General features: G+C 42.4%; 2 protein-coding genes across 3 annotated transcripts in view; both read left to right on the forward strand.

Annotated features, from left to right (window-relative positions):
* ubxn10 (UBX domain protein 10) overlaps window positions 1–20,178 on the forward strand; it is a 265,348-nt gene that overhangs the window by 241,009 nt on the left and 4,161 nt on the right. The window lies entirely within an intron of this gene.
* Window positions 640–4,809, forward strand: cptp (ceramide-1-phosphate transfer protein). Of its 2 annotated transcripts, none has more exons than XM_062051925.1 (3): window positions 640–771; window positions 1,026–1,176; window positions 1,237–4,809. In XM_062051925.1, exons 2-3 carry the CDS (start codon window positions 1,043–1,045, stop codon window positions 1,757–1,759), a joined length of 657 nt encoding a protein of 218 aa, XP_061907909.1. In that variant the 5' UTR covers window positions 640–771; window positions 1,026–1,042; the 3' UTR covers window positions 1,760–4,809. The 2 variants fall into 2 exon arrangements, with proteins under 2 accessions (XP_061907909.1, XP_061907911.1); XM_062051927.1 differs by having other exon boundaries at window positions 759–855; window positions 1,025–1,176.

Below are 20,178 nucleotides of genomic sequence, written 5' to 3' on the forward strand. Positions count from 1 at the left end.
GGCACAAAAAACAGGTCGGGTATTGAGAAACTTACATTTATGAATATAAAACTTAACTTAGCCAATAGTATAATGAGGTTGCAAAGGTATTATTTGCCTCGCTTTTTTATTTTCATTTAATTTTATTTTTTTACATGAGAAAGTTATAACTTTATTTATTCTTGAATATATTTTTATGATTTATTTAAAAAAACGCAAATATTACAATTATAACGGCGAAAACGTATCAAGTCAACATTTTATGAGACAAAGACGGAACCTTACCAGAGCAAACAAATTAAAAAGATGAGTCATAACAATACAAAATCAAAGTTGCAGTTTTCTGATTGTTATAATAAACTTTTACAAAATAAATAAAAATAAAAAATACATTCCATGACAGCTAACGCTAGCTATCCATCTATCCATTTTGTACCGCTTGTCTCTTTTGGGGTTTATTTGTCTCGCTTTCACCTAGCGCAGCAATGTTCTTTGACAACTTCCTGGCTGGTATATTTCAAAACAAGACACGTTGTCATTTCACACGGTTTGATCACGTTAAAATGCTGGCTTGTTTTTGTTATTTCTGAATGACACTAAAACAACGACGGACCCTGCGATATTTACTACAGTACTACGCGGCTGCTACTCTCGATACAGTTTCAAGAGGCTTTTATTCCGAAAAACGTGACTCGTTTCCGTTATAGCCCGGCGCGAGTCTGCGCAGTAAGAACCCAACCCGGAAAAAACAGAAATGCGTAATCGCCCATCGGCTTGAAGTCGCCTCGGCAGGTAATGTTTTAGCGTTGTTGTTTTAATACATAATATTTATTTCCAAATGTCTTATGTTTGGAAGGGGACGTCAGCGGAAACGTGGGAAAGTACTATTTTTTCATTTAAATATTTCACTTTGAATGCAAACGTTGCGAGAAGGTGTTATACATGTTGGCGCTAAAATTGAATTGGACATTTTGCTAGTCGTCGTCATGTAATATTGTGTTGATGAGGTAATGAAAGCAATATTCCCCTTTTGTTTTTTTAAACAGTACCTGTTTGTAACACAATGGCTGCTGTGGTGACGTCAGAGGAGCAGAAGTTCTGCTTGCAGGAAGTCCTCTCCACTGTCAAGGTGTGTCTGTCTGAAAACAACGACGTCATCCTGCAAAACTACGTGGCGTGCTGGCGCGGGCTCGTCAAGTAAGACACTTTTACGCCATTGCAGTCCGTGTCCACCTTGACGAGTCGTTTCTTTGGCAGGTTCTTGAACAGCCTGGGCGCCGTCTTCGGCTTCATCTCCAAGGACGCGGTCGGCAAGATCCAGATCCTGGTGAACCTGCTGAACGGAGAAGCGTCCTCCCGCTACGAGACCGTGCAGTCTATGGTCCGGTATGAGCTGGACAACGGCCTGGTGGACCTGGAGAAGCGGGGCGGCCACCCGGAGTCGGGCTGCCGCACCCTGCTGAGGCTGCACCGCGCGCTCCGGTGGCTGGAGCTCTTCCTGGAGCGCCTGAGGACCAGCGAGGAGGACGGCAAGACCTCCGCCATGTGCGCCGAGGCCTACAACGAGTCGCTGGCGCGGCACCACCCGTGGGTGGTGCGCAAGGCCGCCGGCGTGGCCTTCTGCGTGCTCCCGGGCCGCGCCACCTTCTTGGAGGTGATGAACGTGGGCCCGCCGGAGAAGGCGGTGGCCATGCTGGGGGAAGCGGTGCCGCTCATTTCTGAGGTGTACCGGGTCACGGAAGAACTTTACGCCAAGAACAACATGCTGGACTTGCCCTGAAACCTTCACTTTCAACATGGCTGCTACTTTAGGGACTGTGCAATATCTGCATGGCGGGACCACTACAATATGTCTACTGCGTGTACCGTATTTTTCGGAGTATAAGTCGCACCGGCCGAAAATGCATAATAAATAAGGAAAAAAACATATATAAGTCGCACTGGAGTATAAGTCGCATTTTTTGGGGGAAATGTATTTGATAAAAGCCAACACCGAGAATAGACATTTGAAAGGCAATTTAAAATAAATAAAGAATAGTGAACAACAGGCTGAATAAGTGTACGTTATATGAGGCATAAATAACCAACTGAGAACGTGCTTGGTATGTTAACGTAACATATTATGGTAAGAGTCATTCAAATAACTATAACATATAGAACATGCTATACGTTTACCAAACAATCTGTCACTCCTAATCGCTAAATCCCATGAAATCTTATACGTCTAGTCTCTTACGTGAATGAGCTAAATAATATTATTTGATATTTTACGCTAATGTGTTAATAATTCCACACATAAGTCGCTCCTGAGTATAAGTCGCACCCCCGGCCAAACTATAAAAAAACTGCGACTTATAGTCCGAAAAATACAGTAAATGTAACATAATTGTTTTCATAAATGTAACATAATTGGTTTCGTAATTATAACCATTGGTCCCGTAAATGTAACTTAATTGGTTCTATAAATGTAACAATGAGTTCTGTAAATGTAACATAATTGGTTCCATATATGTAATGGATCCGTAAATGTAACAATTGTTTTCATAAATGTAACATAATTGGTTTTGTAAATATAACAATTGGTTCCATAAATGTAACATAATGGGTTCCGTAAGTGTAACATGATGGTAACTTAATTGGTTCCATAAATGTAACAAGGGATGGGTGGATGGAAATGTAACAATGGGTTCCGTAAATGTAACATAATTGGTTCCATATATGTAACAATTGGTTCCGTAAATGTAAATATGGGCTCCGTAAATGTAACATAATTGTTTTCTTAAATGTTACATACCGTATTTTTCGGAGTATAAGTCGCTCCGGAGTATAAGTCGCACCGGCCGAAAATGCGTAATAAAGAAGGAAAAAAACATATAAGTCGCACTGGAGTATAAGTCACATTTTTTGGGGGAAATGTATTTGATAAAAACCTAACACCAAGAATAGACTTTTGAAAGGCAATTTAAAATAAATAAAGAATAGTGAACAACAGGCTGAATAAGTGTACGTTATATGACGCATAAATAACCAACTGAGAAGGTGCCTGGTATGTTAACGTAACATATTATGGTAAGAGTCATTCAAATAACTATAACATATAGAACATGCTATACGTTTACCAAACAATCTGTCACTCCTAATCGCTAAATCCCATGAAATCTTATACGTCTAGTCTCTTACGTGAATGAGCTAAATAATATTATTTGATATTTTACGCTAATGTGTTAATAATTTCACACATAAGTCGCTCCTGAGTATAAGTCGCACCCCCGGCCAAACTATAAAAAAACTGCGACTTATAGTCCGAAAAATACAGTAAATGTAACATAATTGTTTTCATAAATGTAACATAATTGGTTTCGTAATTATAACCATTGGTCCCGTAAATGTAACTTAATTGGTTCTATAAATGTAACAATGAGTTCTGTAAATGTAACATAATTGGTTCCATATATGTAATGGATCCGTAAATGTAACAATTGTTTTCATAAACGTAACATAATTGGTTTTGTAAATATAACAATTGGTTCCATAAATGTAACATAATGGGTTCCGTAAGTGTAACATGATGGTAACTTAATTGGTTCCATAAATGTAACAAGGGATGGGTGGATGGAAATGTAACAATTGATTCCGTAAATGTAAATATGGGCTCCGTAAATGTAACATAATTGTTTTCTTAAATGTTACATACCGTATTTTTGGGAGTATAAGTCGCTCCGGAGTATAAGTCGCACCGGCCGAAAATGCGTAATAAAGAAGGAAAAAAACATATATAAGTCGCACTGGAGTATAAGTCACATTTTTTGGGGGAAATGTATTTGATAAAAACCTAACACCAAGAATAGACTTTTGAAAGGCAATTTAAACTAAATAAAGAATAGTGAACAACAGGCTGAATAAGTGTACGTTATATGAGGCATAAATAACCAAATGAGAACGTGCCTGGTATGTTAACGTAACATATTATGGTAAGAGTCATTCAAATAACTATAACATATAGAACATGCTATACGTTTACCAAACAATCTGTCACTCCTAATCGCTAAATCCCATGAAATCTTATACGTCTAGTCTCTTACGTGAATGAGCTAAATAATATTATTTGATATTTTACGCTAATGTGTTAATCATTTCACACATAAGTCGCTCCTGAGTATAAGTCGCACCCCCGGCCAAACTATGAAAAAAACTGCGACTTATAGTCCGAAAAATACGGTAAGTTTTTTATTATATCTTTTAGCATTCATTGACTGTAAAACAATGTGTACTGTTAAATGTGTCCTCACATTTAGTGTAGTGACGGCCTTCGTCATTTTAACACAAATCAAGAGCAAGTATTTGTTGTACAAAACCCAAAACCAGTGAAGTTGGCACGTTGTGTAAATGGTAAATAAAAACAGAATACAATGATTTGCAAATCCTTTTCAACTTATATTCAATTGAATAGACTGCAAAGACAAGATATTTCATGTACACACTGAGAAACGTCATTTTTTTGGGCAAATAATCGTTAACTTATACCAGTGGTTCTTTACGGAGCCCCTAAAGCGGGGGTCGGCAACCCGCGGCTCTAGAGCCGCATGCGGCTCTTTAGCGCCGCCCTAGTGGCTCTCTGGAGATTTTTCAAAAATGTATGAAGAATGGAAAAAGATGAGGGGAAAAAAAAATCTATTTTTTTGTTTTAGTATGGTTTCTGTATGAGGACAAACATGACACAAACCTCCCTAATTGTTATAAAGCACACTGTTTATATTAAATATGCTTCACTCATTCGAGTATTTTGCGAGCGCCGCTTTGTCCTACTTATTTTGGCGGTCCTTGAACTCACCGTATAGTTTGTTTACATGTTTAACTTTCTCCGACTTTCTAGGACGTGTTTTATGCCACTTTTTCTGTCTCATTTTGTCCGCCACACTTCCAACGTTGTGCGTGAGTGCACAAAGGTGAGTTTTGTTGATGTTATTGACTTGTGTGGAGTGCTAATCAGACATATTTGGTCACTGCATGACTGCAAGCTAATCGATGCTAACATGCTATTTAGGCTAGCGACATGTACATATTGCATCATTATGCCTCATTTGTAGCTATATTTGAGGTCATTTAGTTTCCTTTAAGTCCTCTTAATTAAATTTATATCTCATGACACGTGTAATATGGCTTACTTTTTGCGGCTCCAGACAGATTTGTTTTTGTATTTTTGGTCCAATATGGCTCTTTCAACATTTTGGGTTGCCGACCCCTGCCCTAAAGGGACATGGGATTTTTTAAATTTTTTTTTAGACATGTATCTCGTGGCCTCGAGAAAGTTTCTCGTGACCACGAGAAACTTTTTATAAAAAAATAAAAATAAAAAAAATAAATAAATATATATATATTTTTTTTTTTTAAAAATAAAAAGTTTCTCGTGCGCACGAGAAACTTTCTCGAGGCCACGAGAAACTTTTTATTTAAAAAAATATATATATATATATAGATATATTATTATTATTATTATTATTTTTTTATAAAAAGTTTCTCGTGACCACGAGAAACTTTTTATTAAAAAAAAAAAAAAAAAAAAATATATATATATATTTTTTAAATAAAACGTTTCTCGTGCGCACGAGAAACTTTCTTGAGGCCACGAGAAAACATTGGATGCGTGCGCACGAGAGAGCATATTGGATGCATGCGCGTGGTTTGAGGTGCGTGTTAAAATGGCAGTGCAGGAGTTAATTCGGCTCTATTTCCAACTCGGACTTCACTGTAAGGACATTGCTGCTTTGCTTGCTAGTCGTCATCGCTACATTGTGTCTGAAAGACATTTAAAACGAATTATGAAGGCATGTAGTCTTGTTTCGGCGCAAAGGATACACCTCTTTGGATCGCGTGGTAGATTTCATTCACCAGCAGTTACAAACAAGTGGCCAGCTGTGTGGATATAGGTGGATGTACACTAAATGCAAGGAGGATGGATTACACGTCAAGAAAGAAGAGGTGCGCTTAATTCTTAAAGAACTTCACCCAAGGGGTGTTGAACTCAGAGGAAGGAGACGGCTCCATCGTCGAAACTATTTCGCAAAAGGGCCCAATTATATTTGGCACTTTGACTCTTATGACAAACTGAAACCATTTGGTATCTGTATAAACGGCTGTATTGACGGATTTTCCCGGAAAATTATCTGGATGAATGCATTTACGACCAGCAGTGACCCAACAGTCATTGGAGGCTACTATATGGAGGCAGTGAAGAATTTTGGTAACCTAAATGACCGCCATAACCACAACACCAGGGGGTGCTCCACTAACCACGTTAAACCCAGATTACGAACTAACAAAGGTCTTAACTCATTCTCTTTCTATGCCACTAACCACGTTAAACCCAGATTCCGAACTAACAAAGGTCTTAACTCATTCTCTTTCTATGCCACATCAATGTGGAATGCGCTCCCAACAGGTATAAAAGAAAGGGCATCTCTATCCTCCTTCAAAACCGCAATAAAAGTTCACCTCCAGGCAGCTACAACCCTAAACTAACACCCTCCCCGGATTGCTAATAATCAAATGTAAACAATCAAATGCAGATTCTTTTTCTTATGCCTTCTGATCTCTCTCTCTCTCTCTCTCTCTATGTCCACTACTTGATGTCCATATCCCCCCCCCACCACACCCCTGATTGTAAATAATGTAAATAATTCAATGTGATTATCTTGTGTGATGACTGTATTATGATGATAGTATATATGATAGTATATATCTGTATCATGAATCAATTTAAGTGGACCCCGACTTAAACAAGTTGAAAAACTTATTCGGGTGTTACCATTTAGTGGTCAATTGTACGGAATATGTACTTCACTGTGCAACCTACTAATAAAAGTCTCAATCAATCAATCAAAGTCCGAGGATTGTCAGGGGCGATCGGGGCACTGAAAATGTCAAAGTCAGAGACTTTCAGCGTTTTCTCCGTCGCAACATTCATGACGGCTCTGGTATTGACAGCTACATCGAAGGGGCAAGCACAGCAAATCAGCGCATAGAGAGTTGGTGGGGTTTCCTCAGAAGACAATCAATGGAGTTCTACATCTCTATGTTCACTGACCTGAAGGACCGTGGTTTGTTCGGTGGTACATACTTGGACCGAGGTCTAATTCAGTTCTGCTTTATGAGCTTCATTCAGGTAAGCGACAATGCATTGTTTTATCTATTTTTTCCAAGCAGTCTGCAGAGATGGAATGAATCAACAGTGCCATCTAATGGAAAAACTACTGAATTACAACATTTTCATCCTAAATTGAGGCCCACAAATGTTCGTTTTTTTCTTTTAACATCCTTCCATGAGCGTCTTAGACAGTGGGTGTGAATATTAGCATCATGTCCATGTGTCTTCTTAATTACTGTTATTGGTGTCCTACGATACCATATTAATTCATCATCAGTGTCGGGGTGCGGGGGATTTGGTAGCCCTAATCCCCCCCCCCCCCCCCAGTACAAGCATAGTGGGCAGCAAACACTGTTTTATTCATTTATGTTTATTAATTTATGTATTTATGCTTGCCCTTTTCCACTCATTTTCTCCTAACTTGATCAAAAACCTCAAGATTTAACATAGGTTTTTTCAAGTCATCTCATAACTAAATTAAAGAGCACATGATGAGAATAACAAATTGCATATCAATTTACTTTTCTGTCTCTCTGTACTATTTTTCCAGGATGAATTAGACGAGACCATCAATGTGTGGGATGCACATGTCATGAGACCATCAAAGAATGACAGGGTGCCCAGTGGTCGCCCCCGAATCATGTACATGTTCCCAGAACTCTACACAACTTGTGATTGCATTTCCCCAAGTGGAGAGAGCTGATGTACAGTTGTGTCAGAGTAACTGCACATTTCGACCAGCAGTGCCATGTGACACCGACATCTACAACATCTGCAACATTCTGATGGCAGAGTCACGACTGCATCTTCCAGCTGATGCTTATCAAGCATTGGATCTGCACCTGCACCTGAGGAATGAGATAACATCTGCTCTCTAATTTGAGATGACTTTTTATTCAGATTATTCAGGGCTACAACATGTCCACACTGACTACACTTGAACAGTGCTATGCCACAAACATTAAGAACATTTTGCAGCAAAACTGAGGTGCAAATAGGATTGATATGTCACTATATGCACACTGACTACAAAGAGAAAGAAAGCAGGACATGAAAGAGGAAATCAACAGAACTTAACAACCATATGAAATGTATTGTACTTGCATTGAACAGGAATTTCTTTGTTGAATGATGACAAAAATTCTGAACATCATTCAGAATCACAATTGTATAAAAGATGCACATGAAAATGTAATATTTGTACAAAAAGGGACTTTCACCTATGAGAACAGACCCTGCTGACTTATCAAAATTATTAAACTTAAACTGTCTTGTGGAAAAAGATTGAATCTCAATGTACTAACAATTTACAGAAAAAATAAGAAAATAAAACAATTTAAGAAATGTAAACGGCCTCTGTTTTAATAAGAACAATAAATGGAAATCTGTAGAAACAGTTTTGCATCAGACAAATGCCATAATAACCTCAGTGTAGAAGATAGATGTGCTTTCCATTCACTACACAATATCCATTGTGAAGCAGTCGCCAGACAAGACATTATCAAATTCAGGGTATGTGCTGTAAGTGCATGGTAACTCAAGAACTGCTCCACATGTGTGTGCTACAGGCCTGCGACTTAAACCACACAATGTGTTAAAAATGACTTCAATTGTGTCTTTGCACAGCACAGTAGATCCTGTGCAGAAGCGTAAGAAGATCTCCAATTTTCTTTGGTCGATGCTTCTCACATACCGTAGCAGGTGGTTAAGAGCAGTCTGCTCTTGTGGATTTAGGCTTTCAAATGATGGTTTTATCATCTGGGCCACTTTCTTGTTAGTTGGCCTCTTAGATTCATATATCTCCATTATGTTGTCTTTGGTTATGAGCATTGGCATAGCATTATGAACACTAGAGTGGAAACAGTCAATTATGAACTTTGGCTCTTGAAGAAGAGCTTTGTGTGCCATTGTTAAAATAGCAGCCCGTCAATTGTTTTTAGGGGGCAGGCAGTGTGAGCCCATTCTGGAGAAGACATCAAGTAAGTCCTCCTCAACAGTTTCATCAATCGTACCCTGTAGTGCTTTTTCAAGCGACACACGCTCATTCTCTGAAAGAAATCTGGCAAATGACATCATCAATAGTTCTTCATCCACTGACCTAACTCCTTTACAACAAGCAAGAACAAAGGCTGGTGACAGTCTGATTGGTAGGATTTTGTGGTCCAGGTATCCTTTCAACCACACTCTTCCGAGAGCTTGCCATTTCTTCTCAGAATAGTCTGGTCGTAGCCTGGGTAGTCGTTCTTCTTCCCCCTCACACTGGTCCAAGAAGTGGTCCCAGAATGCAGAGTACGCCTCTCTTGACACACCATCACTGTCCATAGCTTTCTCATTTGTAAACTCCATTCTTAGACTAGCATTCAGTACTTTTGGATCCATGAAGACATTAAGGACATCATCAACTATGTTTACTCGTCTTAATTTCAAAATAAGGATTTCTTGGTCAAATGGATCTGGTGATGCTGGAAGACTGCTTGATGATACAGGACCATCATTGATTGTAGAATGCTGCAAGATATTTTAAAAAGGTAATTAGGTGTGATTATTGATTGATTAATCCTTCAGTGAACAGAAAAGAATCAAAGATTTTGACAATCAATGTATCAATTAGCATGCAAAAATGGTGATAATGTTGTGGCAAATGAGATTTGGAATGTTTGGATGAAAAATTAATCTAAAAACATAAGCTTAGGGTGAAAGATCTTCGGATGGTAACGTTACAGTTTTTGTACATTTTATAAATGTAAAATGTAATAATTTTACAGGAATGTAAAACGTTAGTGCTACATTGTACCTGCATGCTGCTCAAGTCATCTGGATTCCAGGGAAGAGTGGTGTCTTGAGTATCACCATCATCACCAACAGTGGGTCCAAACTTCACTTCAGAGTCCTCAAGAGATTGTGGAATGGCAGGATTAAAGGCCTACTGAAATGAATTTTTTTTATTTAAACGGGGATAGCAGATCTATTCTATGTGTCATACTTGATCATTTCGCGATATTGCCATATTTTTGCTGAAAGGATTTAGTATAGAACAACGACGATAAAGATTGCAACTTTTGGTATCTGATAAAAAAAAGGCTTGCACCTACCGGAAGTAGCGTGACGTAGTCAGTTGAACATATACGCAAAGTTCCCTATTGTTTACAATGATGGCCGCATGAAGTGAGAGAGATTCGGACCGAGAAAGCGACAATTTCCCCATTAATTTGAGCGAGGATGAAAGATTTGTGGATGAGTAAAGTGCAAGTGAAGGACTAGTGGGGAGTTGAAGCTATTCAGATAGGGAAGATGCTGTGAGAGCCGGGGGTGACCTGATATTCAGCTGGGAATGACTACAACAGTAAATAAACACAAGACATATATATACTCTATTAGCCACAACACAACCAGGCTTATATTTAATATGCCACAAATTAATCCTGCATAAAAACACCTGCGTGTTTGTTATGCTAGCTCCTAGCTCCTCTGCTAGCTCCTAGCTCCATAGAACACGCCAATACAATTCAAACACCTGATCAACACACACAATCACTCAGCCCAAAAGACCGTTTACCTAACCCAAGGTTCATAAAGCTTATATATTTTTAAAAAGTTACGTACGTGACGCGCACATACGGTCAAGTTATCGAATGTTTAGCAGCCAAGGCTGCATACTCACGGTACCTGATATTCAGCTGGGAATGACTACAACAGTAAATAAACACAAGACATATATACTCTATTAGCCACAACACAACCAGGCTTATATTTAATATGCCACAAATTAATCCTGCATAATAACACCTGCGTGTTTGTTATGCTAGCTCCTAGCTCCTCTGCTAGCTCCTAGCTCCATAGAACACGCCAATACAATTCAAACACCCGATCAACACACACAATCACTCAGCCCAAAAGACCGTTCACCTAACCCAAGGTTCATAAAGCTTATATATTTTTAAAAAGTTACGTACGTGACGCGCACTTACGGTACGGTACGTGTTATGCTAGCTCCTAGCTCCTCTGCTAGCTCCTAGCTCCATAGAACACGCCAATACAATTCAAACACATGATCAACACACACAATCACTCAGCCCAAAAGACCGTTCACCTAACCCAAGGTTCATAAAGCTTATATATTTTAAAAAAGTTACGTACATACGCAAAAAAAAGCCAAAGCTGCATACTCACAGTAGCACGTCTGCGTCTTTGTCATCCAAATCAAAGTAATCCTGGTAAGAGTCTGTGTTGTCCCAGTTCTCTACAGGCGTCTGTGTATCCAAATCAAAAGTCCTCCTGGTTAGAGTCTCTGTTATCCGAGTTCTTCCATCTTGACTGCATCTTTCGGGAATGTAAACAAAGAAGCGCCGGCTGTGTACTGTTGTGGCTGACTACGTTCGAAAAATACGTCCATTTTGCACCGACAACTTTCTTCTTTGCTTGCTTGGCTTCCTTCTCCATAATGCAATGAACATGATTGAAACAGATTCACGAACACAGATGTCCAGAATACTGTGGAATTATGAAATGAAAACAGAGCTTTTTCATATCGGCTTCAATGTGGAAGGCATACCCGTGTTCGTCGGGCTACGTCACGCGCATACGTCATCCTCAGAGGCGTTTCGAACCGGAAGTTTAGCGGCAAATTTAAAATGTCACTTTATAAGTTAACCCGGCCGTATTGGCATGTGTTATAATGTTAAGATTTCATCATTGATATATAAACTATCAGACTGCGTGGTCGGTAGTAGTGGGTTTCAGTAGGCCTTTAAGAGCGGAATCTGAGACATCACTTAACAACAGGTCTGCATCTTGATTTGGCACAGGTGTTAAACAGTCATCTTCAGATCCATGCCTTCTTGTGGACTGCTGAGTATGACTGCCAACATCCTCAGTAGGTCGTGGATGCAGGAGCTCTGTGTTACCCATCTCAGGAGTTGCTGATCTTGAATGGCTGATTGTCTCTCCTCTCTATTGATAATTTAATATAAAAACCAAGAAAACAAACAAATGTATTATTATATTATCTATAGTTTGAATAATCTCATCCAAGCTGCTATGTATATTCATGTGACTATAACACTCTGCACCTGAGTAAATTATTTGGTGTATGCATTTTTACTTAATGTAGGATTAAACTCAAAGCGTTCGCAGATTTCCATCTTAACTACAGATTTAAAACTATAAATTATGGTTTCTTAAAGGCCATTTCTGTGTCCTCATATATTTCACCTGTGATTTATAATAAATATAGCTCAGCGCAGATTTAATTTAAATGACACTACAGAAAACTATAACTATAAAAATATGTTTGAATTTGAAAGAATACTGAACATTTTGGTACAATAAAATCTTCAGACAACACAAGTTCTGTACTGTTTAGCACAGACTGGTTCCATAAAAATGCAATACGAGTGCTTACTTGTTCATGGTTTTGCTGCATTGAGCCACTGGGAGCCAGATCTAAATCAGAGGAGCTCTCTGGATGATCCACTTGATTGAGTCTCCTGGTCTTGTTCCTCAAGGATCGTGTCTTCATTGTCCTAGCCCAGGGGTCGGCAACCCAAAATGTTGAAAGAGCCATATTGGACCACAAATACAAAAACAAATCTGTCTGGAGCCGCAAAAAAATAAAAGCCATATTACATGTGTCATGAGATATACATTGAATTAAGAGGACTTAAAGGAAACTAAATGACCTCAAATATAGCTGCAAATGAGGCATAATGATGCAATATGTACATGTCGCTAGCCTAAATAGCATGTTAGCATCGATTAGCTTGCAGTCATGCGCTGACCAAATATGTCTGATTAGCACTCCACACAAGTCAATAACATCAACAAAACTCACCTTTGTGCACTCATGCACGACGTTAAAAGTGTGGTGGACAAAATGAGACAGAAAAAGAAGTGGCATAAAACACGTCCTAGAAAGTCGGAGAAAGTTATACAAGTAAAAAAAACTATACGGTGAGTTCAGGGACCGCCAAAATTAGTAGGACAAAACGGCGCTCGCCAAATACTCCAATTTAGTGAAGCATGTTTAATACAAACAGTGTGATTTATAACAATTAGGGAGGTTTGTGTCATGTTTGTCCTCCTACAGAAACCATACTAAAACAAAAAAATAGATTTTTTTCCCCTCATCTTTTTCCATTCTTCATACATTTTTGAAAAATCTCCAGAGAGCCACTAGGGCGGCGCTAAAGAGCCACATGCGGCTCTAGAGCCGCGGGTTGCCGACCCCCGCTTTAGGGGCTCCGTAGTTCTTAACCTGGGTTCGATCGAACCCTAGGGGTTCGGTGAGTCGGCCTCAAGGGTTCGGCGCAGCATCCGCCGCGGAGGTCAAGACACACCCGACTCATCGTTTAAATAAAAACTTTTCCCTATCGGCGTATTATGGATGCCCCCAGACAATGTTCCCTCTAATTTTCCATATGCCTGAGCAAACGCAAAAATTCTTGAGCATTCAATGAAGCACATGTGAGCGACGTCAGGCGTGCACATGCACTGTGGCCACACCCGCAGCACACCTGTCCCAAACCTGACTAAATAACAAGTTAGATGTTTTATTATTATAATCAAATAACAGCAGTCATTTGCTTGAGATTATTTTCTAATATAAGTGTTTTGGCCCAATTACAATGACAATAACAAAAAATATTGTTTTTCATGAGCTGTGTACTTGTATTGTACACTACCGTTCAAGTTTGGGGTCACATTGAAATGTCCTTATTTTTGAAGGAAAAGCACTGTACTTTTCAATGAAGATAACTTTAAACTAGTCTTAACCTTAAAGAAGTACACTCTATACATTGCTAATGTGGTAAATGACTATTCTAGCTGCAAATGTCTGGTTTTTGGTGCAATATCTACATAGGTGTATAGAGGCCCATTTCCAGCAACTATCACTCCAGTGTTCTAATGGTACAATGTGTTTGCTCATTGGCTCAGAAGGCTAATTGATGATTAGAAAACCCTTGTGCAATCATGTTCACACATCTGAAAACAGTTTAGCTCGTTACAGAAGCTACAAAACTGACCTTCCTTTGAGCAGATTGAGTTTCTGGAGCATCACATTTGTGGGGCCAATTAAACGCTCAAAATGGCCAGAAAAAGAGAACTTTCATCTGAAACTCGACAGTCTATTCTTGTTCTTAGAAATGAAGGCTATTCCACAAAGTTGTTTGGGTGACCCCAAACTTTTGAACAGTAGTGTATGTCTGGGTGGAAAACGAAGAAAAAGGAACAGACTTTGCTGTGAAAATGACATGAGAGTGGCACTTTCCAAGGTGAAGCCGCGCATTTCTGAACTGGCTTTTCAAAGGCAACAGCAGAAGTCAGACTGATTTGCAGGTGTGTCATTTGTTGTGAGTTCATGCACTGTGTGGGTTTCGTTCTTTGAACAAGGTGATGTTCATGCACGGTTCATTTTGTGCACCAGTAAAAAACAACAACATACAACTTTGTCTTGAATTTGAAAAAAAACCCAAAACATTGTATTTTTCACTAAAGAAGGGTTCGGTGAATGCGCATATGAAACTGGTGGGGTTCGGTACCTCCAACAAGGTTAAGAACCACTGACTTAGAATTTAATGGCAGCAACACATTGCAAAAAAGTTGTCATGGGGGCATGTTCACCACTGTGTTACATGGCATTTCCTTTTAACAACACTCAGTAAACGTTTGGGAACTGAGGAGACACATTTTTGAAGCTTCTCAGGTGGAATTCTTTCCCATTCTTGCTTGATGTACAGCTTAAGTTGTTCAACAGTCCGGGGGTCTCCGTTGTGGTATTTTAGGCTTCATAATGCGCCACACATTTTCAATGGGAGACAGGTCTGGACTACAGGCAGGCCAGTCTAGTACCCGCACTCTTACTACGAAGCCACGCTGTTTTAACAAGTGTCTTGACATTGTCTTGCTGAAATAAGCAGGGGCGTCCATGATAACGTTGCTTGGATGGCAACATATGTTGCTCCAAAACCTGTATGTACCTTTCAGCATTAATGGTGCCTTCACAGATGTGTAAGTTACCAAAGTCTTGGGCACTAATACACCCCCAAACCATCACAGATGCTGGCTTTTCAACTTTGCGCCTAGAACAATCCGGATGGTTATTTTCCCTTTTGTTCTGGAGGACACGACATCCACAGTTTCCAAAAACAATTTGAAATGTGGACTCGTCAGACCACAGAACACTTTTCCACTTTGCATCAGTCCATCTTAGATGAGCTCGGGCCCAGCGAAGCTGGTGGCGTTTCTGGGTGTTGTTGATAAATGGCTTTGGCTTTGCATAGTACAGTTTTAACTTTCACTTACGATGTAGCGGCCAACTGTAGTTACTGACAATGGTTTTCTGAAGTGTTCCTGAGCCCATGCGGTGATATCCTTTACACACTGATGTCACTTTTTGATGCAGTACCGCCTGAGGGATCAAAGGTCTGTAATATCATCGCTTACGTGCAGTGATTTCTCAAGATTCTCTGAACCTTTTGATGATATTACGGAGCGTAGATGGTGAAATCCCTGAATTCCTTGCAATAGCTGGTTGAGAAATGTTGTTATTAAACTGTTGGACAATTTGCTCACACATTTGTTGACAAAGTGGTGACCCTCGCCCCATCCTTGTTTGTGAATGACTGAGCATTTCATGGAAGCTGCTTTTATACCCAATCATGGCACCCACCTGTTCCCAATTAGCCTGTTCACCTGTGGGATGTTCCAAATAAGTGTTTGATGAGCATTCCTCAACTTTCTCAGTCTTTCTTGCCACTTGTGCCAGCTTTTTTGAAACATGTTGCAGTTATCAAATTCCAAATGAGCTCATATTTGCAAAAAACAAAGTTTTCCAGTGTGAACATTAAGTGTCTTGTCTTTGCAGTCTATTCAATTGAATATAAGTTGAAAAGGATTTGCAAATCATTGTATTCTGTTTTCATTTACCGTACACAACGTGCCAACTTCACTGCTTTTGGGGTTTGTAGATTACAGCCTGTGCTTATTTTTTTAATGATCAACTTTATTGCAAATACATGTGTTGAAACATGTACTTTGTTTACTTTTATATGTTACATCATAATTAATTAAGATTTTTTGACACTAGCAAAATATTGTGTTCTTGATTTTGTTTGATTCTAACATTGTTAACTAGAAAATTCCCACATAAACTTTGATGGGCCTGCTATCTGTGCCCTGAACCTCAAAGCCGGCATACTTCTAAGATGGTGCCAATTACAAAACCCAAAACCAGTGGAGTTGTCATGTTGAATACAATGATTTGCAAATCCTTTTCAACTTATATTCAATTGAATAGACTGCAAAGACAAGATATTTAATGTTCACACTGAGAAACTTTGTTGTTTTTTGCAAATATTAGCTCATTTGGAATTTGATGCCTGCAACATGTTTCAAAAAAGCTGGCACAAGTGGCAAAAAAGACTGAGAAAGTTGAGGAATGGGCATCAAACACTTATTTGGAACATCTCACAGGTGAACAGGCTAATTGGGAACAGGTGGGTGCCATGATTGGGTATAAAAGCAGCTTCCATGAAATGCTCAGTCATTCACAAACAAGGATGGGGCGAGGGTCACCACTTTGTCAACAAATGCGTGAGCAAATTGTTGAACAGTTTAAAGGCCTACTGAAAGCCACTCCTCTCTGAGCTGCCACCTTACCGTGGTAGAGGAGTTTGCGTGTCCCAATGATCCTAGGAGCTATGTTGTCCGGGGGCTTCCATGCCCCCTGGTAGGGTCTCCCAAGACAAACAGGTCCTAGGTGAGGGATCAGACAAAGAGCAGCTCGAAGACTTCTATGGAAATACAAGAACCGAGACTCAGATTTCCCTCGCCCGGACGCTGGTCACCGGGGCCCCCCTCTGGAGCCAGGCCCGGAGTTGGGGCACGACGGCGAGCGCCTGGTGGCCGGGCCTGTCCCCATGGGGCCCGGCCGGGCACAGCCCGAAGAGGCAACGTGGGTCCCCCCTCCAATGGGCTCACCACCCATAGCAGGGGCCATAGAGGTCGGATGCAATGTGAGCTGGGCGGAAGCCGAAGGCAGGGCACTTGGCGGTCCGATCCTCGGCTACAGAAGCTAGCTCTTGGGACGTGGAACGTCACCTCGCTGGGGGGGAAGGAGCCTGAGCTAGTGCGCGAGGTGGAGAAGTTCCGGCTAGATATAGTCGGACTCACTTCGACACACAGCAAGGGCTCTGGAACCAGTTCTCTCGAGAGGGGATGGACTCTCTTCCACTCTGGCGTTGCCGGCAGCGAGAGGCGACGGGCTGGGGTGGCAATTCTTGTTGCCCCCCGGCTCAGAACCTGCATGTTGGAGTTCAACCCGGTGGACGAGAGGGTAGCTTCCCTCCGCCTTCGGGTGGGGGGACGGGTCCTGACTGTTGTTTGCGCTTACGCGCCAAACAGCAGCTCAGAGTACCCACCCTTTTTGGATTCACTCGAGGGAGTACTTGAGGGTGCTCCCCCGGGTGATTCCCTCGTTCTACTGGGGGACTTCAACGCTCATATTGGCAACGACAGTGAAACCTGGAGAGGCGTGATTGGTAAGAATGGCCGCCCGGATCTGAACCCGAGTGGTGTTTTGTTATTGGACTTTTGTGCCCGTCACGGATTGTCCATAACGAACACCATGTTCAAGCATAAGGGTGTCCATATGTGCACTTGGCACCAGGACACCCTGGGCCGCAGTTCCATGATCGACTTTGTAGTTGTGTCATCGGATTTGCGGCCTCATGTTTTGGACACTCGGGTAAAGAGAGGGGCGGAGCTTTCTACCGATCACCACCTGGTGGTGAGTTGGCTGCGATGGTGGGGGAGGATGCCGGACAGACCTGGCAGGCCCAAACGCATTGTGAGGGTTTGCTGGGAACGTCTGGCAGAGTCTCCTGTCAGAGAGAGTTTCAATTCCCACCTCCGGAAGAACTTTGAACATGTCAAGAGGGAGGTGCTGGACATTGAGTCCGAGTGGACCATGTTCTGCACCTCTATTGTCGAGGCGGCTGATTGGAGCTGTGGCCGCAAGGTAGTTGGTGCCTGTCGTGGCGGAAATCCTAGAACCCGTTGGTGGACACCGGCGGTGAGGGATGCCGTCAAGCTGAAGAAGGAGTCCTATCGGGTTCTTTTGGCTCATAGGACTCCTGAGGCAGCGGACAGGTACCGACAGGCCAAGCGGTGTGCGGGTTCAGCGGTCGCGGAGGCAAAAACTCGGACATGGGAGGAGTTCGGGGAAGCCATGGAAAACGACTTCCGGACGGCTTCGAAGCGATTCTGGACCACCATCCGCCGCCTCAGGAAGGGGAAGCAGTGCACTATCAACACCGTGTATGGTGAGGATGGTGTTCTGCTGACCTCGACTGCGGATGTTGTGGATCGGTGGAGGGAATACTTCGAAGACCTCCTCAATCCCACCAACACGTCTTCCTATGAGGAAGCAGTGCCTGGGGAATCTGTGGTGGGCTCTCCTATTTCTGGGGCTGAAGTTGCTGAGGTAGTTAAAAATCTCCTCGGTGGCAAGGCCCCGGGGGTGGATGAGATCCGCCCGGAGTTCCTTAAGGCTCTGGATGTTGTGGGGCTGTCTTGGTTGACAAGACTCTGCAGCATTGCGTGGACATCGGGGGCGGTACCTCTGGATTGGCAGACCGGGGTGCTGGTTCCTCTCTTTAAGAAGGGGAACCGGAGGGTGTGTTCTAACTATCGTGGGATCACACTCCTCAGCCTTCCCGGTAAGGTCTATTCAGGTGTGCTGGAGAGGAGGCTACGCTGGATAGTCGAACCTCGGATTCAGGAGGAACAGTGTGGTTTTCGTCCTGGTCGTGGAACTGTGGACCAGCTCTATACTCTCGGCAGGGTCCTTGAGGGTGCATGGGAGTTTGCCCAACCAGTCTACATGTGTTTTGTGGACTTGGAGAAGGCATTCGACCGTGTCCCTCGGAAAGTCCTGTGGGGAGTGCTCAGAGAGTATGGGGTATCGGACTGTCTGATTGTGGCGGTCCGCTCCCTGTATGATCAGTGTCAGAGCTTGGTTCGCATTGCCGGCAGTAAGTCGGAACGTTTCCAGTGAGGGTTGGACTCCGCCAAGGCTGCCCTTTGTCACCGATTCTGTTCATAACTTTTATGGACAGAATTTCTAGGCGCAGTCAAGGCGTTGAGGTGATCCGGTTTGGTGGCTGCAGGATTAGGTCTCTGCTTTTTGCAGATGATGTGGTCCTGATGGCTTCATCTGGCCAGGATCTTCAGCTCTCACTGGATCGGTTCGCAGCTGAGTGTGAAGCGACTGGGATGAGAATCAGCACCTCCAAGTCCGAGTCCATGGTTCTCGCCCGGAAAAGGGTGGAGTGCCATCTCCGGGTTGGGGAGGAGATCTTTCCCCAAGTGGAGGAGTTTAAGTACCTCGGAGTCTTGTTCACGAGTGAGGGAAGAGTGGATCGTGAGATCGACAGGCGGATCGGTGCGGCGTCTTCAGTAATGCGGACGCTGTATCGGTCTGTTGTGGTGAAGAAGGAGCTGAGCCGCAAGGCAAAGCTCTCAATCTACCGGTCGATCTACGTTCCCATCCTCACCTATGGTCATGAGCTTTGGGTTATGACCGAAAGGACAAGATCACGGGTACAAGCGGCCGAAATGAGTTTCCTCCGCCGGGTGGCGGGTCTCTCCCTTAGAGATAGGGTGAGAAGCTCTGTCATCCGGGAGGAGCTCAAAGTAAAGCCACTGCTCCTCCACATCGAGAGGAGCCAGATGAGGTGGTTCGGGCATCTGGTCAGGATGCCACCCGAACGCCTCCCTAGGGAGGTGTTTAGGGCACGTCCGACCGGTAAGAGGCCACGGGGAAGACCCAGGACACGTTGGGAAGACTATGTCTCCCGGTTGGCCTGGGAACGCCTGGGGTCCCCCCGGGAAGAGCTGGACGAAGTGGCTGGGGAGAGGGAAGTCTGGGCTTCCCTGCTTAGGCTGCTGCCCCCGCGACCCGACCTCGGATAAGCGGAGGAAGATGGATGGATGGATGGATGAAAGCCACTACTACCAACCACGCAGTCTGATAGTTTATATATCAATGATGAAAT

Source organism: Entelurus aequoreus, linkage group LG07 (genome assembly GCF_033978785.1).
Source record: "Entelurus aequoreus isolate RoL-2023_Sb linkage group LG07, RoL_Eaeq_v1.1, whole genome shotgun sequence".
Classification (NCBI taxonomy): Eukaryota; Metazoa; Chordata; class Actinopteri; order Syngnathiformes; family Syngnathidae; genus Entelurus; species Entelurus aequoreus.

What these genes read in the sequence shown, in the direction of transcription:
- cptp (XM_062051925.1), top strand. Translation starts at nt 1,043, where the DNA reads ATGGCTGCTGTGGTGACGTCAGAGGAGCAGAAGTTCTGCTTGCAGGAA. An exon ending in TGCTGGCGCGGGCTCGTCAA is followed by an intron (nt 1,177 to 1,236) that starts GTAAGACACTTT and finishes TTTCTTTGGCAG; the next exon opens with GTTCTTGAACAGCCTGGGCG.